The sequence below is a fragment of the Staurois parvus genome, unplaced genomic scaffold, assembly GCF_062004578.1.
Source record: "Staurois parvus isolate SC_StPar_1 unplaced genomic scaffold, SC_StPar_1.0 ptg000165l, whole genome shotgun sequence".
Taxonomy (NCBI): Eukaryota; Metazoa; Chordata; class Amphibia; order Anura; family Ranidae; genus Staurois; species Staurois parvus.
The window spans coordinates 5,345,553-5,358,071 of record NW_028317961.1 but is presented as its reverse complement, the minus strand read 5'-3'; the positions used below and the strand labels follow the sequence as shown (position 1 = coordinate 5,358,071).

The following is a 12,519-nucleotide window of genomic DNA, read 5'->3' as shown; positions in this document are numbered from 1 at the left end:
GGGTCGGGCCGTATAGTGATAGTGCTAAATGTAGATATCATGGTGAAAATTTCATCCCAAAAGGTTCGGGCTACAGGACAGTCCCACCATATATGGTAATGTGTTCCCAGATCCGTACAGCCTCTGAAACAATTGGGCGAGTAATTAGGGGTAAATTTTGCGATTCTCGCTGGGACCAAGTACCAGCGGGTTAAAACTTTATAATTCGTTTCCAATGCTACAACATTCTGCGAAGACGATTTTGTGTTGGCCCAAATGTGGTCCCAATCAGACGGGTCGAATTTCTTACCTAGATCCACTTCCCATTTATGGGTATATAGAGGGGGGGACGTGGTGGTCGAAGTGGCGAAGAGTGAGTATAAGCAGGAGATAAGCCCACGTCTATGAGGGTCTTTGCAACACACTCGTTCAAAGAGAGACATGGTGTCTGGCCGATTGGTTATTGTAGCGTAGGGGGCGTAAAAGTGTTGTAGCTGCAAGTATCTAAATATCTCAGAGGCCGGGAGGCTATGCGTTTCCCGCAGCGAGGCAAAGGATTTAAACTTATTCCTCTGTAGGAAATGATGCGTACGGAGCAAATTAGCAGAGGACCAGGCTTTGAATAAACGGGGTGTCTGCCATGCCGGGGGAAAAGCTGGGTTTCGTAGAAACGAGAGCATAGGATTATGTAGTGATTGGAGGAGATAACGGGTTTTCAGTTTATCCCATAAGGATAAAAAGTGAGAGGTGATGGGGTTGGTTATAGAGCGGCGGTCTATTGGCCTCAACCAGAGTAGGTTAGCGGTGGATAAGGGATCACATTCTATTGATTCAAGTGCAACCCATTGAGGGATTTCAAAGGTTGCATGATATTTAGGTAATTGGGCTAAATGCGCTGCTTGATAATATTTGCCGATGTCAGGTAGGCCTAGACCTCCATCGAGTTTAGGGCGGTATAGGGTGGAGCGGGGTATACGAGGGCGAGTATTGCCCCATACATAGGAAAAGATGCGACGCTGTAGTGTGCGGAGGTAATGAGGGGGGACTGGGACTGGAAGGACTCTAAACAGATATAGAATTTTTGGGAGGATTGACATCTTGATAACTGCTATTCTGCCTAGCCATGCGAGGGGGAGGGAAGACCATTTGGACAGAAGAGCAGAAAGATGGTTTAGCATCGGAAGATAGTTAGCTGTGTAAAGGTCTGATAACTTAGGAGTCAGTTTGATTACCAAGAAAGGGATATGACACTGTGACCAAGGGAATGGTAAAATCTGTTTCAGATGCGTCAACTCTATAGGGGGGAGAGAGATGTTGAGTGCTGTAGATTTATTCGGGTTTATTATTAGACCAGAAAGCGAGCCAAACGCCTCGAGAAGCCGGAGTAGGGAGGGAGAGGAAGTCAAGGGAGACGTGAGAAAGAGCAAGACGTCATCCGCAAAGAGACATAACTTATGGTGTGTGCCCCCTATCTCGAGTCCCCTGATATCCGGGTTAGCTCTAATTAAGAGGGCTCGGGGCTCTATAGCCAGAGCAAAGAGCAAGGGGGACAGAGGGCAGCCCTGTCTTGTGCCTCTGGAGATCGGGAATTGAGCTGACCTGTGCCCCAGATACCTAATTCGGGCCGAAGGCTCTCGATACAGCGAGAAGATCCAGGTTAAAAAGTGTGGGCCAAAACCCCACCGATGCAAAATATAATCGAGGTATGGCCATGACACTGTATCAAATGCTTTCCGGATATCTAGGGACAGGAAATATGCGGGAATATTACGAGATCTTGCTAAGTTTGCCAAAAGGGATGCACGTCTGATGTTCAGCGGGGGATGGGGCCAACGAAGCCATAGATATGAAAACGGCGCAATGGTCAGACCAGGGGATGGGAATTATTTCAGAAGTCAAAAGCCGTGGGGAAGAGGCAGTGGTGACGAAAATATGATCTATCCTAGAGAATGACCGATGGGGGTGAGAATAGAAGGTGTATTGGCGTTTGGTCGGGTTGAGTTCTCGCCATGAGTCTATCAAAGAATAATGTTGTAGTATGGATTGGAAGGTTTGTTTAGAAGCAGGGATAGGAGATGGTTGAGGAGATTTGTCGAGAAAGGGATATATTACACTGTTAGAGTCTCCGCCAACAATTAAAGTTCCGCGTTTATGGTGATCTATAACCGAGAGTATGTGTGAAAGGAAAGGTAAAGGGTCTTGGTTTGGGGCATAGTATGCAACAATGGTGACATCTACGTCAAGGAGTTGCCCTACTAACAGGAGGTAACGACCCTCCGGGTCTTTGATTCCGGTGCATGGCGTGAAAGGTGTTGTGCGATGGAAGGCAATCAGTACCCCCCTACGTTTGGCGGTGGCAGAGGCTGTATAGACCTGAGGATATCGAGGACCAAAAAACTTAGGAGTGGAGTTGGTAGTAAAGTGCGTTTCCTGAAGACAGACCACGTGGGCTTTAAGTGTAGCGAAGGTTTGGAAAGCCTTATTACGTTTCTGTGGGATATTGAGGCTCTGAACATTCAGGGTAAGGACATTTAACGAGCCCATGGGGAAAGTGCATAGTGGTTTGGATAGCATGGCATCACCGCCCAGGGTGGAGCCTGACGATTACTGCGGGGGATAAGATTGTTGCGGAGTATGTTGTGCAAGGTCATGGAGTCATGTTGGAGGGAGGGAAGAGGGGTACGGTAGGAGAGAGGTAATAGGAAAGAAGGGGTGTAGGAGGCCATTTAAGGCCTAAAAAAGGTGGCCTCCCAAGGACACTCTGGATCAGGGTGATCTAGGGAGCAACAGTAGCCCAAGTGTTATTAAATAACCAATAACACAGGGGCTAAGGTGGAGTGTGCAGGTACGCGGACCGTAAGGATGACAGCAATGTAATTACTAAATGATGGCAAGGTCCCGGTAGAAAAAACAGGTAAATTAAAAAAAAGACTTTCGAAAAAATCAGGGCATCCCAGACTCAGACGGCACTAATAGTGCAAGTGAAACCTCATGGGTGCCGGGGTACGACATCGCATGCCGTCAAAGCCTAGGCTCCCAGATATAAACTAATATGGAACCCAGGAGGGGGGGGCGCAGAACAATCCCCATGTTGTGGGGCAATCCAAGATTTAATGGGTAGAGGGAGAGAGAATATTAACGGTGTTAACCGTGATGATAATGATAACCAAAAGAATATATCGTATGGTGTGTGCGGCAAAAATAGGGGGGGAAAAGAAGGATAAACGTGGGACACAGTTCAGTCCATGGTATCTTGTGAGGATAGGCCTGGAGACGAAAAACGCCCTCTCTTGTGGAAGTTGAATTGACCATCAGTTGTACGCGCGGGGAAGGACTTCCGCGGCGAGCTGGATGTGGACCTCCGCTTGGTGCTCTCTGATGGCGTCGCTGGGGGATGTAGTTGCAGGGTCCGCAGGGTGTCTAAAAGGTCCTCCGGAGTCTTGCAGGTGTAATCCCGAGACTGGTGTCGGAATCGCACTTTAAAAGGGAAGCTCCACCTATATTGTATTGCATGTTGTTGAAGTACTTGTAGGTGGGGTTTCATAGCCCTGCGCTTGGCGATGGTTGTGGGGCATAGATCCTGGAATAATTGGTAGGTATGACCTTGGAACTGTAGAGATTCTGCGTTACGGGCAGCTTGTAGAAGTTGCTCCTTGGTACGGAAAAAGTGAAGCTTGGCTATAATGTCACGTGGCGGACCGTCAGTGCGTCGTGGTGCTAACGCCCTGTGAACTCTATCCAATTCCAATCTATCGATTGGAATTGGATAGAGAATTGGGGCAAGCTCTTGGAACAGAGCTGTTATCGTTGATTGAACATCAACGATCGTTTCCGGAAGGCCACGGATACGTAGATTTGAGCGCCATGCTCGGTTTTCAAAGTCCTCTAGTCGTGTTAATAATGTAGCGTTTTCGTCACGCAGGAGATCAAGGTCATCCGTATGCGTCTGACGTGAGGCGCCAAGACCATCCACCCTCTGTTCTAGGTCCGCAGTGCGTTGTCCTAGCTCACGGATTTCCCTAGACAGCGTGGCAGTGATGCGGTCTGAGGTTTGCTTCAAAGCTTTGTGTAGCATTTGTTCAAAGCGGGTTAACAGGTCAGGGGTTGTAAGGTCAGACGTCAGGGCTTGTGCAGGGACATCTGTTTCAGTGTCAGACTCACCCTCAGATGTGCAGGGATGGCTGGGCTGCGGATCCTGCAGGGCTGCGGATCCTGCAGGGCTGCATATGCCCCTGCTGCTTGCTTGCTTGCTTCCACGTGCTGGGGCGGTGGCCATCTTTGTGGAGGCCTTTGCCAGGGCCTCCTTGATGGTTTTGGTGGATGGGGGGACCTGGTGCCGGGGTGCCCCTTTGACCATATTGCAGCTTTTAATGGGGGGGGGGGCTGTTATTCTGATCTCAGCCCCCCCTGCTCTCTCTCCTCTGCCTCCGTGTAGCGTGGGCAGCGGTGGGCGGGCCTATAGACGGCTCACTGCAGGGACGGAGTCCCTTGTCGGATTTCTCCGACTTGCCGCGGAGGATCCGCCTCAGACCAGGGTGGATCAGACCCTTGGAGGATTGCCACGGGGACCGGGTCCCCTCCTTGTGTATTACGGGCCGGGACCCGCTGCTTCCAGGCACTGTCACCCGACGGGGAGACGGAGCCTCAGCGGGACATGTTCTTCCCGCCGGCCGCGCATGCGCACTCAAGCATCTCTTTTTATTAAAAAGTTAATTATATATATATATATATATATAGTAAAAGCTAATGTGAAAAAAGAATTTTCTTACATATAACCAATGTGGCAAGCTGATGGCTCCAGTATGTAAGACGCCAAGCTCAGCCAACAACAGTGTGGACCGACGTCACTATGTGATGACATCACACTTAAGCCATGGCCTTTTATACTAGTTTGTGGCTCCTTAATTATTACCAGTACTATAACAGTAGTGCTCTTCTGCATCTTTCCTTTCCAGTTTTTTGTTTGTTCTATGTTATGGGAAATATTCTCTGAGGGCATGTCACCGTGACTGGCCTTTACTGGCCCAGCAGTTAGAGCTCTGGTGGTGACATTTCAGCACTGTAGTTCCGAAGGGGTATGAGAAGAAATGCCATTTGGCTTGCTAGTAATCACATAAGACCTAAACAATAGTTTTGAATAGAGTTGATCTCTAAGGAACTTTTCAGGTGTAACCGAAAAGAAAGATGATATTCTAAAATGAGAAGCCATTAATAATGTTATCCAGCTTTTTGTTTGTTCTATGTTATGGGAAATATTTTCTCGGGGCATGTCACAGTGACTTGCTTTTATTGCCCCCAGCAGTTAGCTAGAGCTCTGATAGTGACATCTCACCACTGTAGTTCCTAAGGGGTATGAGAAGAAATGCCATTTGGCTTGCTAGTTATCGTACAAGACTAAAACAATACTTTTGAATAGAGTTGGTCTCTAAGGAACTCTTCAGATGTAACAGAAAAGAAAGATGATAGTCTTAAATGATAAGCCATTAATAATGTTATCCAGTCAAGAACCTTTTATTAGTTGACTGTGCCCATTCCCTTCATTACATTTTGGTGAGTAGTGGCACAGAGAAGAATAAACTTTCATTGTGTCGCAACTAAGTTTTTTTTTCTGGTTGTAACCTACTTATCTATAGCTTTTTGACTAAAAGTATGTTGATTACAGAAAATTACAATTCTGGTTTTGTCTATGATGGTTGGGAATGTGAATATAATTTCATTTAATTGTAATGATGTATAGCCTTTTGTAAAAATTGTTAGTGGAATTTTTTTTCCCATTAAAAACCTCTTGATATTTGCAAGTTGTGTTTTTGACACTTTTTTACTTTATAGGCTTTAGACCATATGCAATCTAAGTATTATAAATCTTTAAATAGACCCTATTGTTCTTTAATGAAAAATGGTAGGCCCTAAAGCCCCATTCACACAGCAAAAAAATGTGCCAGCTGTGGCAAGAATCCAGCAAATTTTATATTTGCTTCACACTATACAACCATCATTTTAAAATATTTTATTACAACCATCTAAAAAATAAAAAAATCACTAAGTAACCTTTATGAATTGTGTTTTCATAATTAGATATGTTTTCGTAATTGCTTCCTGTCCACTAACCTAAGAATATGTATATGTTAATATGTGAATATAAATACAATATGGTGGACGGTATGGTATTTCACTAAGGAATCTGATGGCTTTTATCCTTGGTCTGTTTTGTGGCTGTTGGTTGTTCCCTTGCTGGGACAATTTAAGGGGATTGTTTTTGCCATTTGGTCCATTATAGTGTGTGACTACCTGTTTACCAGCTCATATATATATACAGTATACTCCTGTTGGGAAGGTGTTTTCTCCTTTCTGTTACCATAGTTGGATCTAATTGGGTAATCACAACCTATTTATCTGTTCTACAATTTCTGCAGTTCACCTATGCTGCCCACTATGTGCCCTCCCTTTTAGAGAGTGGTTTGTATTTGATGCCCCTGTGCCCGCCCCTAGACCTATGTTTGGGCTACATGATCCACCATACCTATTGATGCCCTGATCAGCATATTAGGTTCTAAAGAAGCCATAATTTTGTGAAACGCATTGACCTCTGCCACTGGAAGTGTACAACTGCTTTATTTTCTTTGCAAGTTCGATTTTATATTTATATTTACACTTCCAATTCATTCAGCCAGCTATTGTAGTGGAAGCCCTGACTATGTTTCAGGCCACTGGGGGGCAAGATTTTTATTGTATGTTTTTTGTTCTTTGCTCTTGTACACATATTTTTGAATATCATTAGGAGCCAGTAGTCCTTTTCTATATAGGTGGGTCTGGGGTATTCCCAGTTCACCTGTTGCATTTTTTGGAAAGGGTCAGGGACTTTTTTAAACACAAAAAGTTGAGTTTTTGGTTCAATAGACTTCAATGGAGATGCTGCAGAAATGCATGTAGTGTGTTTTTTTTGTGTGTTTTTGACACATTTTTGATGCACTTTGCATATTAATCTGCCCAGCAACAAGTTGGAGAAAAAAAATGCACCACAAAAAGCACTACAGAAACAGATCAAACACAAACTCGCAAACTGCATAGGTGTGAACCTAGCCTTACGAATTGTGTTTTCATAATTAGACATGTTTTCATAATTCCTGTCCAGTAACATCAGAATATGTATATATTAGTATGTGAATATAAATACAAAGGGGCTGATTCATGAATATCTGAGAACAAATAAAATTGGCGCAGTATTGGAGCTGTTGCATATAAGCCAATCACAATTCTTGTTTTAATATTTCCGTAATATGAAAGCTGAAATGTGATTAATTGCTTTCAGTAACCACTCCAATTTTTTTATATTTTTTGTTTTTCTTGTCTTCGTTAATCCATCCCAATATTTGTAATAAAAATTCTACTTTTTTTTTAGAATACCTATTTTATTAAGCTTACCTATGTTCTGTTTTCAGTGTATTCCAGTGCCGGATATCACCAAACCTCAGTCTACGCATTCTTTTGCAATGACCTGTATCTGGATTCATCTGAACAGGAAAGCTCAAAATGACAACTCCAAACTCCAGATTCCTATTCCTCATTCACTAAAACTACACCACGAGTATGTGACTATCTTTTTATTATTAGATTCTTTCATCACTGCAGTCCGAGCATTCTAAAAATATTCTTGTATTTTGGTTTCCAAAATACGGTTTGCATACAAGCTACTTTATTATGAGGTGTGTGTCTTATAAGCTATTAGATCTAAACATCTTACTATTGTTTTCTGTGAAGCTGGTAATGATGATGTGTTAACTTTTTCATGTGATTTATTTTTCCTACTTTGAAATTTCATTTGAAAACCCTTTTTAAGAGATGTACTGTATCTTACCATGTTCCTGTTCAATAACCTTGGGAATTTGCATCTTCCAAATACCATGGATTACCACAGGGAAGTTGCAGTTCCAACTGGCGTATTTTTTGACCACAGAGGAGTTGCAGTTCAGACCGGGGTATTCTGTTATTACTGCAGAGGACTTGCAGTTCAGGCCTGGAGAAGGAGGAGTGTTGAAGCTCAGACATGAGTATTCTGATACCACGGAGGAGTTGCCTTTCAGACTAAGGTCCAGAAACCCACATGCCTATTAGAGAGGCAGTGCAAAACCTATAGTGTTACTAAACCCACAACAGTAAAATCAGTCTGTATATGCAGTAAAGCATAAAATTAGTGCAGCGCTAAAAGTAGTGATAATAAGACAGATATAAGTCCACTGAAAGTCTTGGTCATATGGACGTGTCCAGTGACAAATGAGGATTCAGAATTGGTGATCCGTGTGGAAACGGCTGAAAAACGCACTCACCAGAAGTAAGACACATAAACGCAGTGTGCATCTAGAGCTCATGGATCCTCAATCCAGAGGGGGGTAAAGCTGGTCCGGTTACAGGAATGGTGGATCCCTCCTCTGTGGATGCAGCAACAGATCCTCCTTTTCCCGATTAGGTGTAGGATTCCAAGATCAAGATTCTGCAAGCAAAAGCTCCTCAGGGGAGTTTTAGGGAAGGACACCCATAGTGTAGTAGGTAATAACCTACTACACTATGGGTGTCCTTCCCTAAAACTCCCCTGAGGAGCTTTTGCTTGCAGAATCTTGATCTTGGAATCCTACACCTAATCGGGAAAAGGAGGATCTGTTGCTGCATCCACAGAAGAGGGATCCACCATTCCTGTAACCGGACCAGCTTTACCCCCCTCTGGATTGAGGATCCATGAGCTCTAGATGCACACTGCGTTTATGTGTCTTACTTCTGGTGAGTGCGTTTTTCAGCCGTTTCCACACGGATCACCAATTCTGAATCCTCATTTGTCACTGGACACGTCCATATGACCAAGACTTTCAGTGGACTTATATCTGTCTTATTATCACTACTTTTAGCGCTGCACTAATTTTATGTTATTTCATTTAAGTATATATTGGTTGCTTAGAGTGCTTAGCCGCTTTCAGGATTAGCGCTCACTGTTGTTGTTTTTTTCTATTCGAATGCAGTAAAGCATGCTTGTTATACTCACTGTGGAACTCAAGGGATTAATCCTCCCCATTGTGTAAAAAGGCTTCTTGATCCTGTCTTTTCTTGATCTTGATCCTCCCCTTTTGCCACTGTTCCCAATCCATTTGCCTATGGACAGAGCACAGTGGCAAGTCTTCACATGCTCAGCTTGGTGTGTATTGCTAGACCGTTTTTTTGGGGGGAGGGCGGGAGGGTGCATGTGATAAGCACAGGGACAATCAGCTGGTCACAGGCGAATTGGCTGCTCTGGATAGAAGGTAAGGGGTCATGCAGCCTCATAAGACAAGACTACTATATACTGCTGAAGAGATGAGAAAAGGTATTTAGCAGTTTATATTTACTAAAATAATTGCATTTCCATGTTCTGTGTACTGTGGGAGACTGGATATAGTGAATGCAGGGTCATGGGTTTAGTAACACTTTAAATCATATTTTAAAGATATTTTTAGAAGACATGTCATTTTCAAAAACGTTCACCAAGGCACATGTCGAATAGTACTTATGGGCTTGCTGAAGAAAGAAAAACTGACGTGTCTGCATGTTTAACCTCTTCCTGTCCACCCTACAGCAGAAGTACTGCTACAGGGCGGTACGGGTGCACAAACTCATATATATATATATATATATATATATATATATATATATATATATATATGTTCGTGGTGATCGCAGGCCGGGGACACGCGCCGACCCATGGGTGTCGTGATTCAGTGCCCGGATGATCGATCCCTGGCCTATCGGACATCATTCTGTACCTGTGTTTACACTTACACAGGTACAGGAAATGATGCAATCTTCTCTCTCTGAGCACTTTCCATCCCAGAGAGAGAATAAAGCAGACACACGTGAGTAAAACAGCACACAATTACAGTTAGAACACTTTTAGGACACATTTAAACCCTCGCCCCCCCCCCCCCCTTCAGTTAACCCCTTCACTGCCTTGTTACCAGTGTCATTAGTACAGTGTACAGATTTTTTTTTTCTTTTTATTGATCACTGTGTTCGTGTCAGCTACTTCAAATAGCATTAGCATCCCTCCCAGATAACATCAGATTACCCATCACTACATCAGTCATCACAGTTAACCCCTTGATTGTCAGGAACATGCTGACATATACAATAAACCTCCATTGCTAGTATAGTGTCTGGATGGATCAATATCTTTGATCATATAAACAATAAATGAACCCTAGGTGATTCAGTGGCGCTGTAAACAAAAATCAATCTTAAAGTGACAAATTATAAAATTGATAAGAAACTGATAAAATTAAGGTAATTTCAATGTGATAATCTTCTATTTACTTCCCAAAACTGAAATCACCACATGTTCAAGAAAAAGCGTTCCCTCTTTTGGGTATACACTCACCAAATTTACATGCCTCCCACTCTCATGGTCGGCATATATCCTTTGAAAAATTCCAACTGGGAAGGGAATGTGACAATATCAGCATATCCACAATCCTTGCTCCTCTTCCCCAGATGCAATGGCCATGAAAGAATAAAACATAAAAACTCCAATGGTGCAGTACGAATAACACCTTTTATTAAATGAATGCAGACAGCCACTCACAAGATAACTGATAAAAACACACCTGTAGATTATATGTATGGTTGTGTGATGGATTGCAAGCAGTGCTCTAACCACCGCCATATCCCAAACAATGGCGCTCTCGTGTCATTTCCAGTCGCCGCACAGCCTCACTCTGATGCTTTTCATCACTTCCGACTGCAGTGCGGCTCTCACCTTGTATATCCACCCCATCGCTGGCATTGGTCGGTCACCGCCCCAAGGGAGGTCCAAGTCCACCCACTTAAGGAAATGTGTGGCATAAACTTCTAATGCTGGGCATGAAATGCCCCTCCCCCCAAAAAACTACCCCTTTTTGGAAAGTAGACACCGCAGACTATTTGCTGAGAGGCATGTTGAGTCAATAGAAGAATTCATTTTTTTACCACAAGAAATTTTTTTTTTTTTTTTACACAAAATTGTCACTTAAATGATTTATTGCTTACACATGCCATGGGCATATGTGGAATTACTCCCCCAAATACATTCTGCTACTTCTCCCAAGTATGGTGAATACCACATGTGAGAGACGTTTTGGCAGTCTAGCTATGGACAGGCCCCCAAAATCCAATAAGCATCTTCAGGCTTTTAAAAGGGCTTTATTTCCTCATTACAATTCCTGACTACCGATCACAGTTTTGGAGGCCCTGACATGCCAGGATATGACGTCCTCCCGCACATGCGCAGTTCGCGCGCTTGCAGAGCCGCGCAGCGGCGCAATCTGTCACCGGCCGTGTACCTCGGACACGGCCAATGACAGATCTGAGTACCGGCCCCCGTTGCCGGTACCATGTGACCTGCTGTGACCAATCACAGCAGGTCACATGACAATTGTATATAATGGATGGCTTCATTCATGCCATCCTTTGTATACTAGTGTCTAGCTGTGAATGGTCACAGCTAATTACATGCACATGTCATGTGATTAGCTGTGGCCAAATCACAGCTAAGCACAAAAAAAAATTAAAAAAAAAAAAAACCTGAATGAATCGGTCATTCAGGTAAATGCTTGTAAATAAGCAAATTGTGTAAAAAAAAAAAAAAAGATCACTTCCCCAAAGTAGTACAAAGTTACTATGGTAACATTGTACTACTTTGGACATAGTGAAATATGAAAAAAAAAAATCATAAAAAAACAAACAAAAGTAATAAAAAATGTAAATAATAAAAACAGTTAAAAAAAAAATTTTTCACACTGTCACCAGTCAGTGTCCCTGATCACCGCCATGCCAGTTATATGATAACGTTGTACTGCACTGGTGACAGTATGTAAAAAAAAAAAAATTGTGAAAATAATTTTTTTTTATTTTTTCATTTTCCGAAAAATTATGACAAAAAAATACAATACAACTTCAAAAAACTCGCCATTCCTCTTATGAAGTACGTCGGACTGTCTACTTTGCAAAAAGGGGTCATTTGGGGGATATCTGTACTATTCTGACATTCTTGGACCTCAAGAAATTAGATTGGCTGTCAGTACTTCAGGATTGATCAATATTCAGATCTATACCATAGTTTGTGAACTCTATAACTTTCCTACAAACTAAAAAATACATCCTAATTTGGGTTATTTTCACCAAAGACATGTAGTAGAATACATCTCGGCCTAAATTTATGAAGAACAATTATTTATGTGCAAACTTTTATAACAGAAACAAAGAAAAACGTGTTTTTCTTTAAAAATTTACGGTCTTTTTTTGTTAATTTTAGCAAAAAATAAAAACCCCAGCGATGATTAAATACCACCAAAAGAAAGCTCTAGTTGTGTGAAGAAAATGATAAAATTTTAGTTTGGGTACAATGTTGTATGACCGCGCAATTGTCATTCAAAGTGTGAGAGCGCTGAAACCTGAAAAATGGCCTGGGCAGGAAGGGGTAAAATTGCCCGGTATTGAATTGGTTAAAAATCATACAATGTGATTTCCTGAATTTTTTTTTTAATT

General features: G+C 42.7%; 1 protein-coding gene across 2 annotated transcripts in view; it reads left to right on the top strand.

The window, feature by feature from the left end:
- Nucleotides 1-12,519, top strand: part of MED23 (mediator complex subunit 23) — a 146,415-nt gene that overhangs the window by 62,858 nt on the left and 71,038 nt on the right. For both annotated transcript variants that reach the window (XM_089676173.1, XM_089676172.1), the window contains one exon: nt 7,419-7,564. In XM_089676173.1, the coding sequence (XP_089532299.1) occupies nt 7,419-7,564 (146 nt within the window). The remainder of the gene's footprint in view (nt 1-7,418; nt 7,565-12,519) is intronic.